This window comes from Oncorhynchus mykiss, chromosome 9 (assembly GCF_057628025.1).
Source record: "Oncorhynchus mykiss isolate SJ-2025 chromosome 9, ASM5762802v1, whole genome shotgun sequence".
NCBI classification, from domain to species: Eukaryota; Metazoa; Chordata; class Actinopteri; order Salmoniformes; family Salmonidae; genus Oncorhynchus; species Oncorhynchus mykiss.
Genome location: NC_143030.1, coordinates 73,240,408 through 73,259,781, shown reverse-complemented (window position 1 = coordinate 73,259,781; position 19,374 = coordinate 73,240,408). Strand labels below are relative to the sequence as shown.

Here is a 19,374-nt window from a genome sequence, read left to right as displayed (position 1 = left end):
CTCTCTTTGTCTCTCTCTCCCTCTCTTTACTTACCCCTCACTCTCCATATGTGTTGTCTCTCTTTGTCTCTCTCTCCCTCTCTTTACTTACCCCTCACTCTCCCTATGTGTTGTCTCTCTTTGTCTCTCTCTCCCTCTCTTTACTTACCCCTCACTCTCCCTATGTGTTGTCTCGCTTTGTCTCTCTCTCCCTCTCTTTACTTACCCCTCACTCTCCATATGTGTTGTCTCTCTTTGTCTCTCTCTCCCTCTCTTTACTTACCCCTCACTCTCCCTATGTGTTGTCTCTCTTTGTCTCTCTCTCCCTCTCTTTACTTACCCCTCACTCTCCATATGTGTTATAAGCCGTCATACCTTGTCTTTTTTTTACCCCCTTTTTTCTCCTCAATTTCGTGGTATCCAATTGGTAGTAGTTATAGTCTTGTCTCATCACTGCAACTCCCGTACGGACTCAGGAGCGGCGAAGGTCGAGAGCCATGCGTCCTCCGAAACACAACCCAACCAAGCCGCATTGCTTCTTGACACAATGCACATCCAACCCGGAAGCCAGACGCACCAATGTTTTGGAGGAAACACCGTACAACTGGCGACCTGGTCAGCCAAACCTTCCCTAACCCGGACGACGCTGGGCGAATTGTGAGCCGCCCCATGGGCCTCCCGGTCGCGGCCGGCTGTGACAGAGCCTGGGCTCGAATCCAGGGTCTCTGGTGGCACAGCGAGCACTACGATGCAGTGCCTTAGACCACTGCAACACCCGGGAGGCCCCGTCATACCTTGTCAGTCCACTAGGGACATGTATCTCATGTAAGTGTGTATGTCTATTCTGTGTCATTATTTAGTTAGTTAATGAATACATTATTAAATCAATTTGTGCAGTACTGAATATACAGAAGGGCTAGGGTTCTCTCGGATCCAAAGATTATGCGACGTTCAGAATGAGACTGATGAGGTAATCATTCATAATTGACTGTTATTTATGTAAGAGATATCTGCATATCTTTAGAGTTTAAGTCGGGAAATAGTAACTCGTTAAACAACTTTTCCCGTGGTGCCCCAAATTCCTTGATGAGACCAAGGCGCAGCGTGATAAGCATACATTCTTCCTTTTACTGAAGGAAAACCACTAAACAAACGAACAAAGAAACCAAACGACCGTGACGCAATATAACACGAGTGCTGACAGGCAACTACACATAGACAATAACCCACAAAACCAAAATTGAAAATGGCAACCTAAATAGGATCCCCAATCAGAGACAACGATAAACAGCTGTCTCTGATTGGGAACCAATTCAGGCCCCCATAGACCTACATTTACCTAGACAATACCAAAACCCCATAGATATACAAAAAACCCTAGACAAGACAAAAACACACATACCACCCTCGTCACACCCTGACCTAACCAAAATAATAAAGAAAACAAAGATAACTAAGGTCAGGACGTGACATTCCTAATGAAATGATTGTTACGTGATTCAATTAATCAAGTAACAATTAAACGTAGTTCATTTATAAAATCAAATTAATGATAGTCACGTCACAACAGATGACAACCCTGAATCTAAACGTAAACTTGATTTAGTATTAAATGTTAGCATTGGTGAAACGGGTTGTTTTACGTCATAACTACTGTACTGCCATTGTGAGCTGTGTGTGTGTGTGTGTGTGTGTGTGTGTGTGTGTGTGTGTGTGTGTGTGTGTGTGTGTGTGTGTGTGTGTGTGTGTGTGTGTGTGTGTGTGTGCGTGCGTGTGCGTCACTGTAAACTTTGACAAGCTATTATTTTTTTTGTGCAGAGCATTGACCCTCAGGGCAACACTTTACTGAAATGTGTAAGGCTTTATAACTTGTTATATGCTTATATGAGCCTTCAGGCAGTCCTGAAAACCCCATGTTTGTCTGTCTGTGTCTCTCAGGTATGAACGCGGCTGTGAGGGCCACAGTCAGAGTTGGTCTCTACACTGGAGCCAAAGTCTACTTTGTTCATGAGGTAAAGACATACAGTAGAATATAATACAATCACAATCACAGTTCTGTGATTCAAGTTTATACACTTGATAATGTGTTTGTCTATCATTGCTGATCACCCATACTATAGTGTCTTCTACTATTAATTCATTCCTGATCTGACTGAAGGTTTAAGAAATTCACCGCCAAGAAATAGATTCTTTCACAAACCACATTGAGAGCAAAGTTGTGTCGCTGTAGTAGCATGCTGTTGTCTCCCATTTCAGAAGGCAGTGTTCCTCGTGTGTGGGTGAAACCCCGTTGAAGATAATAGTTTGTATTTGTGTTGATGATGTGTGTCTCCAGGGTTACCAGGGTTTGGTGGACGGAGGAGACAACATTAAACTGGCCACCTGGGAGAGTGTGTCCATGATGCTGCAACTGGTGAGTCCTGTTATCAGACTCACAACCACTGATGCCAATACAGGAGTCAGGACACAACTGTCATAAACTCACTGTCTAGAGAGGGTATGAATAAATGAATGACAAGAAACCAAGAGTTCTGCTTTATTTGAATATTAGAGACAGATACAGACTCACAACCAAGAGTGTTCATAGATGGTGATGATGATGATGACGATGAGAGAACAGCGGTCGGCTCCAGTAACACAAACTGACCTCTGCGCCCACAGAGTATTTGGATTGAGTCGGGACCTGGCCAGGCGGGTGGGCGGGCGGGCAGGCAGGCAGGCGGGCGGGCGGGCGGGCAGGCAGGCAGGCAGGCAGGCAGGCAGGACTGGGTTCTGAACAGATAGTTCAGGGCTTCTGCTCTTTTCTATAACCTGTAGGAACACAAAATATGGTCTATACTTGCCATTTAGGTTTCTCAGTTATGGGTGACACAGATTGCTATATGGGGGGGGGGATTTGCAGGGTATATACAAATTAAATACTGTAGTATTTACTATAGTTTAAAAAGTGTAGTGTTTTTACATATAATACTTTAGTATTTACTATAGTATTCTACAGTATTGCACCGGTCTGAGGGACTTTGTCTTTATTCTGATTCAATGAGTCTCTCTCTACCAGGGTGGCACGGTCATCGGCAGTGCCCGCTGCATGGACTTCAGAGCCAGGGAGGGCCGCATGAAGGCTGCCCTGAACTTGGTCAAGCTGGGTATCACCAACCTGTGTGTGATCGGGGGTGACGGTAGTCTAACCGGAGCTAACCAGTTCAGGACGGAGTGGTCCACTCTGCTGGTCGACCTGGTCAAAGCCGGTAAGGCTGACAAACCCCACGGGGACTATGGAAAACGCCTAAGAACTGGGAAGGGTCACAAAAAAAATCTATGTCCACATGGAAACACTTCATTTAAATTGGATAGTTAATTGAAATTGAATAGTTCATTGAGATTGGATAGTTCATTGAGATTGGATAGTTCATTGAGATTGGATAGTTCATTGAGATTGGATAGTTCATTGAGATTGGATAGTTCATTGAGATTGGATAGTTCATTGAGATTGGATAGTTCATTGAGATTGGATAGTTCATTGAAATGGGATAGTTCATTGAAATGGGATAGTTCATTGAAATGGGATAGTTCATTGAAATGGGATAGTTCATTGAGATTGGATAGTTCATTGAGATTGGATAGTTCATTGAAATGGGATAGTTCATTGAGATTGGATAGTTCATTGAAATGGGATAGTTCATTGAGATTGGATAGTTCATTGAAATGGGATAGTTCATTGAGATTGGATAGTTCATTGAAATGGGATAGTTCATTGAGATTGGATAGTTCATTGAGATTGGATAGTTCATTGAAATGGGATACTTCATTGAAATGGGATCGTTAATTGAAATGGGATAGTTCATTGAAATGGGATAGTTCATTGAAATGGGATAGTTCATTGAGATTGGATAGTTCATTGAAATGGGATAGTTCATTGAGATTGGATAGTTCATTGAAATGGGATAGTTCATTGAGATTGGATAGTTCATTGAAATGGGATAGTTCATTGAGATTGGATAGTTCATTGAAATGGGATAGTTCATTGAGATTGGATAGTTCATTGAGATTGGATAGTTCATTGAAATGGGATAGTTCATTGAAATGGGATAGTTCATTGAAATGGGATAGTTCATTGAGATTGGATAGTTCATTGAAATGGGATAGTTCATTGAGATTGGATAGTTCATTGAAATGGGATAGTTCATTGAGATTGGATAGTTCATTGAGATTGGATAGTTCATTGAAATGGGATAGTTCATTGAAATGGGATCGTTAATTGAAATGGGATAGTTCATTGAAATGGGATAGTTCATTGAAATGGGATAGTTCATTGAGATTGGATAGTTCATTGAAATGGGATAGTTCATTGAGATTGGATAGTTAATTGAAATGGGATAGTTCATTGAGATTGGATAGTTCATTGAAATGGGATAGTTCATTGAGATTGGATAGTTCATTGAAATGGGATAGTTCATTGAGATTGGATAGTTCATTGAGATTGGATAGTTCATTGAAATGGGATAGTTCATTGAAATGGGATAGTTCATTGAAATGGGATAGTTCATTGAGATTGGATAGTTCATTGAAATGGGATAGTTCATTGAGATTGGATAGTTCATTGAAATGGGATAGTTCATTGAGATTGGATAGTTCATTGAAATGGGATAGTTCATTGAGATTGGATAGTTCATTGAAATGGGATAGTTCATTGAGATTGGATAGTTCATTGAGATTGGATAGTTCATTGAAATGGGATAGTTCATTGAAATGGGATAGTTCATTGAGATTGGATAGTTCATTGAAATGGGATAGTTCATTGAAATGGGATAGTTCATTGAAATGGGATAGTTCATTGAGATTGGATAGTTCATTGAAATGGGATAGTTCATTGAAATGGGATAGTTCATTGAGATTGGATAGTTCATTGAGATTGGATAGTTCATTGAAATGGGATAGTTCATTGAAATGGGATAGTTCATTGAGATTGGATAGTTCATTGAAATGGGATAGTTCATTGAAATGGGATAGTTCATTGAAATGGGATAGTTCATTGAGATTGGATAGTTCATTGAAATGGGATAGTTCATTGAAATGGGATAGTTCATTGAAATGGGATAGTTCATTGAAATGGGATAGTTCATTGAAATGGGATAGTTCATTGAAATGGGATCGTTAATTGAAATGGGATAGTTCATTGAAATGGGATAGTTCATTGAAATGGGATAGTTCATTGAGATTGGATAGTTCATTGAAATGGGATCGTTAATTGAAATGGGATAGTTCATTGAAATGGGATAGTTCATTGAAATGGGATAGTTCATTGAGATTGGATAGTTCATTGAAATGGGATAGTTCATTGAGATTGGATAGTTCATTGAAATGGGATAGTTCATTGAGATTGGATAGTTCATTGAAATGGGATAGTTCATTGAGATTGGATAGTTCATTGAGATTGGATAGTTCATTGAAATGGGATAGTTCATTGAAATGGGATAGTTCATTGAAATGGGATAGTTCATTGAGATTGGATAGTTCATTGAAATGGGATAGTTCATTGAGATTGGATAGTTAATTGAAATGGGATAGTTCATTGAGATTGGATAGTTCATTGAAATGGGATAGTTCATTGAGATTGGATAGTTCATTGAAATGGGATAGTTCATTGAGATTGGATAGTTCATTGAGATTGGATAGTTCATTGAAATGGGATAGTTCATTGAAATGGGATAGTTCATTGAAATGGGATAGTTCATTGAGATTGGATAGTTCATTGAAATGGGATAGTTCATTGAGATTGGATAGTTCATTGAAATGGGATAGTTCATTGAGATTGGATAGTTCATTGAAATGGGATAGTTCATTGAGATTGGATAGTTCATTGAAATGGGATAGTTCATTGAGATTGGATAGTTCATTGAGATTGGATAGTTCATTGAAATGGGATAGTTCATTGAAATGGGATAGTTCATTGAGATTGGATAGTTCATTGAAATGGGATAGTTCATTGAAATGGGATAGTTCATTGAAATGGGATAGTTCATTGAGATTGGATAGTTCATTGAAATGGGATAGTTCATTGAAATGGGATAGTTCATTGAGATTGGATAGTTCATTGAGATTGGATAGTTCATTGAAATGGGATAGTTCATTGAAATGGGATAGTTCATTGAGATTGGATAGTTCATTGAAATGGGATAGTTCATTGAAATGGGATAGTTCATTGAAATGGGATAGTTCATTGAGATTGGATAGTTCATTGAAATGGGATAGTTCATTGAAATGGGATAGTTCATTGAAATGGGATAGTTCATTGAAATGGGATAGTTCATTGAAATGAGATAGTTCATTGAAATGGGATCGTTAATTGAAATGGGATAGTTCATTGAAATGGGATAGTTCATTGAAATGGGATAGTTCATTGAGATTGGATAGTTCATTGAAATGGGATCGTTAATTGAAATGGGATAGTTCATTGAAATGGGATAGTTCATTGAAATGGGATAGTTCATTGAGATTGGATAGTTCATTGAAATGGGATAGTTCATTGAGATTGGATAGTTCATTGAAATGGGATAGTTCATTGAGATTGGATAGTTCATTGAAATGGGATAGTTCATTGAGATTGGATAGTTCATTGAGATTGGATAGTTCATTGAAATGGGATAGTTCATTGAAATGGGATAGTTCATTGAGATTGGATAGTTCATTGAAATGGGATAGTTCATTGAAATGGGATAGTTCATTGAAATGGGATAGTTCATTGAGATTGGATAGTTCATTGAGATTGGATAGTTCATTGAAATGGGATAGTTCATTGAAATGGGATAGTTCATTGAAATGGGATAGTTCATTGAGATTGGATAGTTCATTGAAATGGGATAGTTCATTGAGATTGGATAGTTCATTGAAATGGGATAGTTCATTGAGATTGGATAGTTCATTGAGATTGGATAGTTCATTGAAATGGGATAGTTCATTGAAAGTACAAAATGCTTATTTATTATTAAGACCCAATACAGGGTTTATTTACTTAACCACTGATGCAGTTTCAGCATTCTTTGTCATTTCTTTTCACCATAAAACATTTTGAGCGATCCCAGATACACCAGATAGCCTGGCTACATTGGTGGAATTGCTGTTGAATATAACTGACAGAAGTGTGGGACTTCTCTGTCTCCAGGTAAGATCAGTGATGACGAGGCCAAGACGTCGTCCCACCTCAACATAGTAGGCATGGTGGGTTCTATCGACAATGACTTCTGTGGCACAGACATGACCATCGGGACAGACTCCGCCCTCCACCGCATCATAGAGGTGGTGGATGCCATCACCACGACCGCACAGAGGTGAGGAGAGGAGAGGTCATCGCTGTCACACACGGTTTCTGTTGTCTCTTTGGCACCTGGTTTATAACAAATAGGTTTCCGTTGTTGTTCTCCTCAGTCACCAGAGGACCTTCATCCTGGAGGTGATGGGTAGACACTGTGGCTACTTGGCCCTGGTGACTGCTCTGGCCTGCGGTGCTGACTGGGTGTTCATCCCAGAGATGCCCCCAGATGAGGGATGGGAGGGGCATCTGTGCAGAAGACTGGCTGATGTATGTTTACAATCACAGACAGACTGACACTAGCCTTCTGGACAGGATTCTCTTCTCTTCTTCTCTTCTCCTATTCTCCTCTTCTCTACTCTTCTATTCTCCTCCTCTTCTTCTCCTCTTCTCTACTCTTCTCTTCTCCTCTTCTCTACTCTTCTTCTCTTCTCTCCTCTTCTTCTCTACTCTTCTTTGCTTCTTCTTCTTTTCTTCTCCTCCTCTTCTTCTCCTCCTCTTCTTCTCTTCCTCTTCTCCTTCTCCTCTTCTTCTCCTCCTCTTCTCCTTCTCCTCTTCTTCTCCTCTTCTTCTCCTCCTCTTCTCCTTCTCCTCTTCTTCTCCTCCTCTTCTTCTCCTCTTCTCTACTCTTCTCTTCTCCTCTTCTCTACTCTTCTCTTCTCCTCTTCTCTACTCTTCTTCTCTACTCTTCTTTGCTTCTTCTTCTTTTCTTCTCATCCTCTTCTTCTCCTCCTCTTCTTCTTCTCCTCTTCTTCTTCTTCTCTTCTTCTCCTCCTCTTCTCCTTCTCCTCTTCTTCGCTTCTTCTTCTTCTCTTCTTCTCCTCCTCTTCTTCTCCTCTTCTTCTCCTCCTCTTCTTCTCCTCTTCTCCTCTTCTTCTCCTCTTCTTCTCTTCTTCTCCTCCTCTTCTTCTCCTCTTCTTCTCCTCCTCTTCTTCTCCTCTTCTCCTCTTCTTCTCCTCTTCTTCTCCTCTTCTTCTCTTCTCTACTCTTCTTCACTTCTTCTTCTCCTCCTCTTCTCCTCTTCTTCTCCTCTTCTTCTCCTCCTCTTCTTCTCCTCTTCTCCTCTTCTTCTCCTCTTCTCCTCTTCTCCTCCTCTTCTTCTCCTCTTCTCCTCTTCTCCTCCTCTTCTTCTCCTCTTCTTCTCCTCTTCTTCTCTTCTCTACTCTTCTTCACTTCTTCTTCTCCTCTTCTTCTTCTCCTCTTATTCTCTTTTCTTCTTCTCCTCTTCTTCTCTTCTTCTCCTCTTCTCCTCCTCTTCTTCTCCTCTTCTCCTCCTCTTCTTCTCTTCTTCTCCTCTTCTTCTCCTCTTCTTCTCCTCTTCTTCTCTTCTCTACTCTTCTTCACTTCTTCTTCTCCTCCTCTTCTTCTTCTCCTCTTATTCTCTTTTCTTCTTCTCCTCTTCTTCTCTTCTTCTCCTCTTCTTCTCCTCCTCTTCTTCTCCTCTTCTTCTCCTCTTCTTCTCCTCTTCTTCTCTTCTCTACTCTTCTTCACTTCTTCTTCTCCTCCTCTTCTTCTTCTCCTCTACTCTTCTCTTCATCTCTTATTTTCTATTTTCTTCTCCATATTGAAGTACTTTTTAAATACAACACATTACACCACAATCTTTCATTCCAGTTATCTGTTTCCACCCTTGGTACCTAATCACCAAACTGACGTATTGTGTCTCTGACAGCAAAGGGCCAGAGGATGTCGTCTGAATGTGATCATTGTGGCAGAGGGAGCTATGGGCAGAGATGGAAAACCCATTGGCTCTGAAGACATCAAGAAGGTCAGCAAACTCTCCCTCATATTACTGTTCCTAGCAGTTCAAATGGTTTTGTTTGCTTGTTTGTTAAGACCTCTTTTAGAGTAGTCTCGTCCACCAACCATTTCACTCTATGTGGACAAGGTTACTTTTAGCCCATTTCCCAAATATTACCTCAGAGTTAAAGCATTAATATTCTACTGCGTTGTCTACCAGGGGTTGAATAGGGTTAAACAGTCAGTTGCTAGCAGCTCTCCGTGTGTTTACGTTTGTAGTTGGTGGAGAAGAATTTGGGCTTTGACACCCGTACCACTGTCCTGGGACACGTGCAGAGAGGCGGTACCCCCTCCGCCTTCGACAGAATCCTGGTAGGTCTCTCTCTCTCTCTCTTCTCTATTTCACCCTGTCTCTTTCACACTCTCTCTCTTTCACCCTCTTTCTCTCTCTCTCTCTCTCTCTCTCTATGCGTATGAGCAAAAGCATGTCTGACTGTGTAATGGTGTAATGTGATGTGTTTGTGTGTGTGTGTGTTCTTCCCAATCCCAATTGCAACAGGATTTGTGTGGAGGCTCTGTTGGTGTGTTTGTGTGTGTCTCTCTAGTGTGTTGTGATTGTGTCTGGCTGTGGTGTCTCTCTAATCCTGGTGTGTGTTCTCCCCCAGGGCAGCAGGATGGGTGTGGAGGCTGTGATGGCCCTGTTGGAGGCCACTCCAGAGACCCCGGCCTGTGTGGTCAGTCTGTCCGGTAACCAGGCTGTCAGGCTGCCCCTCATGGAGTGTGTCCAAGTGGTCAGTATCAGTCACTAAGCCCCATCAACTGTTGTATGTGTGCCATTCTAATGTGTTCACCTATATCTGAGCACCCCCCCCCCCCTCTCTCTGTCTCCTCAGACTAAGGATGTGACTACTGCCATGGCTGAGAATAGATGGGAGGATGCTATCAAGCTCAGAGGAAAGTAAGAACACTAGCCTACTTTTACCAATCTAACAATGTCTTCCCTGTTACTGAAACTACTACATCCGAGTGGGATGTTACATCACTGTTTTTGTTGGCCCTGTCCAGGAGCTTTGAAAACAACTGGAACACATACAAAATGCTAGCCCACATCAACCCTCCAGATACCAAGGTAAGGGACAACACCTACACAATTAACACAGGAGTTGCATTAAATTAGTTACAAAACTAGAGCACTAACAGATCAATATATCACCATTCTCTCCTCTCCTCTCCTCTCCTCTCCCCTTCTCTCCACCTCCACCTCTCCTCTCCCATTCTCTCCACCTCCACCTCTCCTCTCACATTCTCTCCTCTCCTCTCCTCTCCTCTCCTCTCCTCTCCTCTCCTCTCCTCTCCTCTACTCTACTCTACTCTACTCTACTCTACTCTCCTCTCCTCTCCTGTACTCTACTCTACTCTACTCTACTCTACTCTCATTTCCTCTCCTCTACTCTCCTTTCCCCTTCTCTCCACCTATCCTCTCCTCTCCCCACCTATCCTCTCCTCTCCCCTTCTCTCTACCTCTTCTTTCATCTTCACTCCACCTCTCCTCTCCCCTTCTCTCCTCCTCTTCTCCACAACTTCTTTCCTCTTTTCTCCACCTTTCCTCTCCCCTTCTCTCCACCTCCACCTCCCATCTCCCCTTCTCTCCACCTCCACCTCTCCTCTCCACCTCTCCTCTCTACCTCCACCTCTCCTCTCCCCTTCTCTCCACCTCCACCTCTCCTCTCCCCTTCTCTCCACCTCCACCTCTCCTCTCCCCTTCTCTTCACCTCCACCTCTCCTCTCACCTTCTCTCCACCTCCTCCTCTCCTCTTCTCTCCACCTCTCCTCTCCTCTTCTCTCCTCTCCTCTTCTCTCCGCCTCTCCCCTTTTCTTCACCTCCTCCTCTCCTCTTCTCTCCACCTCCTCCTCTCTCCACCTCTCCTCTTCTCTCCACCTCTCCTCTTCTCTCCACCTCTCCCCTTTTCTCCACCTCTCCCCTCCAGAGCAACATTAATGTGGCCATAGTTAACGTCGGTGCCCCCTGTGCTGGTATGAATGCTGCCGTGCGTTCTGCAGTGAGGATTGGAATCATTCAGGGACACAATATGCTGGCCGTTCATGACGGGTTTGAGGGTCTCGCTCACGGAAATGTACGTACACATTACTAACTATGCACTGCACTCTACGCAGAGCCCATTAGCCTCAGCCTAAACTCCTCTATTGATCAGGGCCTGTACTCGTAAATCATCTCAGAGTAGGAGTGCTGATCTAGGATCAGGTCCCTTTTGTCCATTTAATCCTATACATAATGGTATATAAGGCTTGGATGCTTTGTTGTTTACAGAACCAGGTCATCTATAATCTAAAGATAGAACAAGGCCTGGTACAATAACTCTTGTCCAGTGAAGCTTGAAACCTCTGACCACTGATCTTTACCCCTTGACCAGATCGTGCCCATCACCTGGACAGGAGTGTCAGGCTGGACTGGGAAGGGAGGCTCTGAGTTGGGCACCAAGAGGTATTACATCATATCTCTTTTTCAACTCAGTTTGTATTGTCAACTGGGGTGGAACCAATGATTTATATATACACTAGATGACTGACAGGTGTCTTGTTTTGAAGCCACTGCGCCTCCATCTTGGCATTCCCTACCATAGTAAAAAATTATATCTTTACTTGTTTTTGCCATGTTTATTCTATTACAGACACCTTAATGCATACTTTTAAATTATTTTATGTGAGCTAAACATAAAAATAAAAATGAAAAAACATATTTAAAAAATGTCCTTATAGTATAATATTGTCATCAAGGCAAAGGGTGGCTATTTGAAGAATCTCAAGTATAAAATATATTTTGATTTGTTTAACACTTTTTTTGGTTACTACATGATTCTATATGTGTTATTTCATAGTTTTGATGTCTTTTTTATTAAGTTTTATTATTAAGTTTTTTATTCTACAATGTAGAAAATAGTAAAAATGAATAAAACCATTGAATGAGTAGGTGTTCTAAAACTTTTTACTGGTAGTGTAAATTCCCCAAAATTCCCATAAAGTGACGTTAGCTGATAAAGATTATCTCATTGAACATCTCCTAAGCCTGTGTTTTCCACAGACCTTATTTTTCGCCATTTATCCAAAAACGGCATTCAATTTTCTCATAGGCTTTGTCTTTTTGTAGGCTTTAGTGCCTACAAAAAGACGCCATTACTATTTCTCTCTATACTGTGGAATCCCATTCATTCCTATGGAGGACTGCTCCTACTTGGGAGTGTCAATACGGCCGACTGTTGGCTTCAAAGCCTTTCATTGGCCAATACATATTATCAGCAATCCAGGGTTAATGTAAAAAAATGTAAAAATATTTTTTGAGCAGAGATTAAAAAATATGAACCCTTCCCCTGCTTGTGAGTACTGTATATCACTGATGTTTCACACAATAACTGCTGTCTGCTTCTTCATTTGAAGAGTCCTGCCTTCTAAGTACATTGAGGAAATCAGCTTGACTATTGCTAAGTTCAATATCCACTCTCTGGTAATAATTGGAGGGTTTGAGGTAAGAGTCCTAAGACTACCCCATCACATGTATGTCTTCTTTGATATATGGTTATCTTACCTACTTCAGAACATTAAATTCAATTTGATAAATGACTAAGGTGTCAATGTAATGTATAACCACAAAACCACAAAAGACAAGTAGGCCCGGTACCTCAGTAGTGTCTCCCACTGCTGCACTTCCCCTCCTTTCACCTCCCTCTCAAAATCAAATCAAATTGTATTTGTCACATGCTTCGTAAACATCAGGTCTAGACTCTCCCCTCTCCTCCTGTCCCCTCACCAGGCGTTTATGGGTGGTCTGGAGCTGGTGACAGCCAGGGAGAAGTATGAGGAGCTGTGCATTCCCATGGTGGTCATCCCCGCCACTGTCTCTAACAACGTACCCGGCTCCGACTTCAGCATCGGAGCTGACACCGCCCTCAACACCATCACCTCGGTGAGTACCGTAAAACATCAACACCATCACCTAGGTCAGTACTGTAATACATCAACACCATCACCTAGGTCAGTACTGTAAAACATCAACACCATCACCTAGGTCAGTACTGTAATACATCAACACCATCACCTAGGTCAGCACTGTAATACACCAACACCATCACCTAGGTCAGTACTGTAATACATCAACACCATCACCTAGGTCAGTACTGTAATACACCATCACCTAGGTCAGTACTGTAATACACCAACACCATCACATAGGTCAGCACTGTAATACACCAACACCATCACCTAGATCAGTACTGTAATACACCAACACCATCACCTAGGTCAGTACTGTAATACACCAACACCATCACCTAGGTCAGTACTGTAATACACCATCACCTAGGTCAGTACTGTAATACATCAACACCATCCCCATTACATCACCAACATTTGGTTTGTGTTCAGTAGAGAGAAAATGTTTTGAAACTGTGAGGTGCTGTACCTGAGCTCGTCCCATAAGAAAACAAATGTTCAATTCTCCATTGCAAAACATTTTCCTATGATGTGAGTCACACATCACATCACCCAACTCAATCCCACAGTCCAAACCATAACTACCACATTCTGTAACACCTGTGAGACCTGCTTAAAATGTATGTAATGTCTGTCTTCAACTGAAGCAGTTTAATATGTGTTTTCACTGTCATCAAATGAATCATCACTATGCCCCTATCCTCGCTACGCTCACTTTTGCTTCTTCCCTCTCTCCCCCTCTCTTGATTCCTGATTCCCCTATAACAGACCTGTGACAGGATCAAGCAGTCAGCAGCAGGCACCAAGCGTCGTGTGTTCATCATTGAGACCATGGGAGGGTACTGTGGTTACCTGGCTACCATGGCAGGTCTGGCTGCAGGGGCGGATGCTGCTTACATCTATGAGGACAAGTTTGGAATCAGGGACCTCGAGGTGAGATGATGGATACACTCTCTCTCTCTCTCTCGCTCTCTCGCTCTCCCTCTCCGATGACATTGAGCGCTTTAGACACCGTGTACATAAAGAACACTACATTATGCTAGCTTGTGAAAATCTTTGGGCCAGTTTCCCGGACACAGATTAAGTTTAGTCCTGGACTATCCCACATTTAAAAAAAACTACTATAGTGTACTATTCACTGTAGTGTTTCTGTGGACTTTAGTATATACTGTAGTATACTGTAGTATGTACAGTTAAATATAGTATAATTACTGTAGTAAAATAAAAGGGTAGTATTTTTGCAGACTATACTAGTAGTTACTGTAGTGTTTTTGTTTTATTATCTTTGACATAGAAGTGGAGGCTTTCTCCTTCAGGAAACCTACTGGAAGAGCATCTTTCCATAACCTGTTGATAGTTAGGACTGGGGTCTGAACAGATAGTTCAGAGATTCAGCTCTTTTATATAACCTGTTGATAGTTAGGACTGGGGTCTGAACAGATAGTTCAGAGATTCAGCTCTTTTATATAACCTGTTGGTAGTTAGGACTGGGGTCTGAACAGATAGTTCAGAGATTCAGCTCTTTTCCATAACCTGTTGGTAGTTAGGACTGGGGTCTGAACAGATAGTTCAGAGATTCAGCTCTTTTATATAACCTGTTGGTAGTTAGGACTGGGGTCTGAACAGATAGTTCAGAGATTCAGCTCTTTTCCATAACCTGTTGGTAGTTAGGACTGGGGTCTGAACAGATAGTTCAGAGATTCAGCTCTTTTATATAACCTTTAGGAACACAATATATGGTCTATACTTGCATGTAGGTTTCTCACTTATGGGTGACACAGATTGCTATATGGGGGAGGGGAATTTGCAGGGTATATACAAATTAAATACTGTAGTATTTACTATAGTTTAAAAAGGTGTTGTGTTTTTGCGGACGTTACTGTAGTATTTACTACATTTTTTGTTGTTGCATATAATACTTTCGTATTTACTATAATATTCTACAGTATACTACAACATTTTATAGTAAGTACTACAAATTATCGAGGGATACTACAGTGTGTACACCTTTAAAAAAATATATACATATTTTTTTAAATATCCTTTTTTAGGAGGTAGCTTTAATATTGCAGATTGATTGTGTTTTTCATCAAAGTAATTGTCTGCATCATTTCCAATCCCCCATATGTATTTGTTTGTAAATATACAGTACCAGTCAAAAGTTTAGACACACCTACTCATTCAAGGGATTTTCTATATTTGTACTATTTTTACATTGTAGAATAATAGTGAAGACATCAAAACTATGAAATAACACATATGGAATCATGTAGTAACCAAAAAAGTGTTAAACAAATCAAAGTCTATTTTAGAGTCTTCAAAGTAGCCACCCTTTGCCTTGATGACAGCTTTGCACACCTGTTTTTGCCATATATCTTTCAACTGTGCTGTGTTACTTCACAAAAGTTTTGAACCTTTCTATTCTCATAGTTTCTACAGATCGTAAATTAAATATACAATTTTTTGCTAAAAGTATTATTGTTATATTATTGGTCGATTGACTTTGACTTTTCAAACCATTATTGCTGTCTGCAGAGTTAGCTCCAGGTAAATGTTGCAATTCTTCAGCCATTCCTGGACCTGTGACCAAAAACAAGCTACATATGGACATTGCCTAAATAAATAATCTAATGACTCTGCCTCCTCGCAGCAGAATCTGCAGAGCTATATATAACATTCTATTGGTTGCAAGAATTTTGTATAATAATTTAAATTGAACAATACTACGTTTTGAATCCGGCATCATTTTGCATATCAGTTCATAAATCATGTGCCATGGAATCAGTACATCTAAAATCTCTTCCCAACTATTTTGCAATCTATATGGCACAGCTGCCAATTCTTTGGTCCTTAAATGAAACGGGTATATTTTTTTATTTATCACAATTTAACCAATTTTGGTCTTTAAATGCGGAAGACACATTTCAATTGAAGGCATTTAGTTGTACAACTGACTAGGTATCCCACCTTCCTTTTCCCTAATTGCATCTCGAAGTTCCTCTTCTGTAATTTTTCCTTCACATGAGTCTTTCCGTACAGCTTTTAATTTTACATTATTAATACAAAAAAATCCATACAACGAGCTTCGGTTAGTGGAGATGGAGGATACTGAAACAATAACAGATGCATATAGTACTTTACTTCCTCTTTCAAAATATTGTTTGGCGAATCATGGGTGACTGTAACAAGTTTCAGTAAATTATTTTTGGTAGCATTTCTATTATTATTATTATTGTGTCCCATACAATAATGGGATCTGCTGTACCCATGTTATGTATGCAGCACCTTAATTGGGGAGGACGGGCTCGTGGTAATGGCTGGAGCGGAATCAGTGGAATGGTATCAAATACATCAAACACATGGTTTCCATGTTGGTTTCCAACATTATTATGAACTGTCCTCCCCTCAGCAGCCTCCACTGGTGTGTAGTATAGTACTCTGCAGTATACTACAGTTTACTATATAATTCTATAGTAAGTACTATAGTATACAATAGTATACTTTTACTATAGTAAAATGTAGTATTTTTTGGGGCGTCAGGTAGCCTAGTGATTAGATTGTTGGACTAGGAACCGAAAGGTTGCAAGATCGAATTCCTGAGCTGAAAAGGTAAAAATCTGTCGTTCTGCCCCTGAACAAGGCAGTTAACCCACTGTTCCTAGGCCGTCATTGAAAATAATAATTTGTTCTTAATTGACTTGCCTAGTTAAATAAAGGTTTAAAAAAATGTGAGCACTGTAAATCTTCATTGAACATGATTTCTAGTCCAGGACAAGGCTTAATCTGTGTCTGTTAAACCAAGACCTTTCCTATGTATAATATATAATTATTGACGATACATCTATATAAAAGTAAACATGAGGTCTCCTCTATATAATGTATATAATGTATCTATACAATCTATACAATGTACAGGTTAGTCAAGGTTATTTGTACATGTAGGTAGGGGTAAAGTGACTATGCATAGATAATAAACAGAGAGTAGCAGCAGTGTAAAAACAAAGGGGGGGGGTAGAAAGGGGGGGTAGAAGCTGTTAAGGAGCCTTTGAGACCTAGACTTGGCGCTCCGGTACCGCTTGCCGTGTGGTAGCAAAGAGAACGGTCTATGACTTGGGTGACTGGAATCTTTGACAATTTTTTGGGACCTTCCTCTGACACCGTCTAGTACATAGGTCCTGGATGACAGGAAGTTTGGCCCAAGTGATGTACTGGGCCATACGCACTACCCTCTGTAGCGCCTTATGGTCGGATGCCGAGCAGTTGCCATACCAGGTGGTTATGCAACCGGTCAGGATGCTCTCAATGGTGCAGGTGTATAACTTTTTGAGCATCTGAGGACCCATGCCAAATATTTTCAGTCTCCCGAGGGGCAAAAGGTGTTGTCATTCGCTCTTCACAACTGTCTTTGACCATGATAGATTGTTGGTGATGTGGACAACAAGGAACTTGAAACTCTCGACCCGCTCCACTACAGCCCTGAATATGTGAATGGGGGCGTTCGACCCTCCTTTTCCTGTAGTCCACCATCATCTTCTTTGTCTTGCTCACGTTGAGGGAGAGGTTGTTGTCCTCCCACCACACTGCCAGGTCCTGACCTCCTCCCAATAGGCTGTCTTATCGTTGTCAGTGATCAGGCCTACAGTACCACCGTAGTGTCGTCAGCAAACTTAATGATGGTGTTGGAGTCGTTCTTGGCCACACAGTCGTGGGCGAGCAGGGAGTACAGGAGGGGACTAAGTATACATTATATAAATGTTTATAGGATTCCTCTATATAAAAGTATACATGATATGAATGTGTCCTGACTGACTACCTCCGGTTTACAGATGAACGTAGAGCATCTCGTGCAGAAGATGAAGACAGACGTGAAGAGAGGTTTGATTCTCAGGTGGGTTTCATCCAAGCATTCATTAATTTATTTATTCAGTAATTTATTCATTTGTTTATTTATTTATTTATTCATTCATTCATTCTTCTAGATCTCTATCTGCCATACTTGTTATTTTCCAAAACTCTCTCCCTCCCACCCTCATGTTACATTTTTGGCATTTAACAGATGCTCTTATCCAGAGTGATTTCCTTAGTGGGCCCATAATGGCTGTCACAAAAACGGTTGTGTTATATAGCAAATGTGCCCACTCTGGTTGCAAATGCGCTCTAGCCAACAGCCCGAAAATACAGGCTAGCCTACTGTACATGATGAGATTATTAGGGATAAGAGCTAGATTAATTTTGTTTGTCAAACGGCAGCCAAGCATCGATCATCATGTCACGAGAACATGATGTATTTATTGGAAAGGACCATCAAGCTCATCACGGGGACTTTCACCACCCTGTGAAGTTCATCACAATTTATTTAATCTGTAGCCTAAAAAACGGTATGCTTTCCCCAATCATAGTGGGAGAACCACACAATACAGTTGAAGTCAGAGGTTTACATACACCTTAGCCAAACACATTTAAACTCAGTTTTTCACAATTCCTGACATTTAATCCTAATAAAAATTCCCTGTTTTAGGTCAGTTAGGATCACCCCTTTTTTTTAAATGTGAAATGTCAGAATAATAGTAGAGAGAATGATTTATTTCAGGTTTTATTTATTTTATCACATTCCCAGTGGGTCAGAAGTTTACATACACTCATTTAGTATTTGGTAGCATTGCCTTTAAATTGTTTAACTTGGGTCAAACGTTTCGGGTAAGCTTCCCACAATACGTTGGGTGAATTTTGGCCCATTCCTCCTGACAAAGCTGGTGTAACTGAGTCAGGTTTGTAGGCCTCCTTGCTCGCACACACTTTTTCAGTTCTGCCCACAAATTTTCCATGGGATTGAGGTCAGGGCTTTGTGATGGCCACTCCAATACCTTGACTTTGTTGTCCTTAAGCCATTTTGCCACAACTTTGGAAGTATGCTTGGGGTCATTGGAAGACCCATTTGTGACCAAGCTTTAACTTTCTGACTGATGTCTTGAGATGTTGCTTCAATATATCCACATAATTTTCCCCCTCATGATGCTATCTATCTTGTGAAGTGCACCAGTCCCTCCTGCAGCAAAGCACCCCCACATCATGATGCTGTCACTCACGTGCTTCACGGTTGGGATGGTGTTCTTCGGCTTGCAAGCCCCCCCCTTTTTCTTCCAAACATAACGATGGTCATTATTGGTAAACAGTTCTATTTTTGTTTCATCAGACCAGAGGACATTTCTCCAAAAAGTACGATCTTTGTCCCCATGTGCAGTTGCAAACTGTAGTCTGGCTTTTTTATGGCAGTTTTGGAGCAGTGGTTTCTTCCTTGCTAGGCAGCATTTCAGGTTATGTCGAAATAAGACTCGTTTTAC

General features: G+C 41.0%; 1 protein-coding gene across 1 annotated transcript in view; it reads left to right on the top strand.

The window, feature by feature from the left end:
- LOC110532739 (ATP-dependent 6-phosphofructokinase, muscle type) overlaps nucleotides 1-19,374 on the top strand; it is a 34,818-nt gene that overhangs the window by 11,814 nt on the left and 3,630 nt on the right. The window contains exons 2-17 of the mRNA XM_036988808.2: nucleotides 1,918-1,991; nucleotides 2,315-2,392; nucleotides 3,038-3,227; nucleotides 7,142-7,307; nucleotides 7,405-7,558; nucleotides 8,961-9,056; nucleotides 9,308-9,400; nucleotides 9,694-9,819; nucleotides 9,922-9,986; nucleotides 10,094-10,157; nucleotides 11,017-11,163; nucleotides 11,461-11,531; nucleotides 12,482-12,569; nucleotides 12,855-13,007; nucleotides 13,802-13,966; nucleotides 17,860-17,921. Of these exons, the coding sequence (XP_036844703.2) occupies nucleotides 1,918-1,991; nucleotides 2,315-2,392; nucleotides 3,038-3,227; nucleotides 7,142-7,307; nucleotides 7,405-7,558; nucleotides 8,961-9,056; nucleotides 9,308-9,400; nucleotides 9,694-9,819; nucleotides 9,922-9,986; nucleotides 10,094-10,157; nucleotides 11,017-11,163; nucleotides 11,461-11,531; nucleotides 12,482-12,569; nucleotides 12,855-13,007; nucleotides 13,802-13,966; nucleotides 17,860-17,921 (1,792 nt within the window). The remainder of the gene's footprint in view (nucleotides 1-1,917; nucleotides 1,992-2,314; nucleotides 2,393-3,037; nucleotides 3,228-7,141; nucleotides 7,308-7,404; nucleotides 7,559-8,960; nucleotides 9,057-9,307; nucleotides 9,401-9,693; nucleotides 9,820-9,921; nucleotides 9,987-10,093; nucleotides 10,158-11,016; nucleotides 11,164-11,460; nucleotides 11,532-12,481; nucleotides 12,570-12,854; nucleotides 13,008-13,801; nucleotides 13,967-17,859; nucleotides 17,922-19,374) is intronic.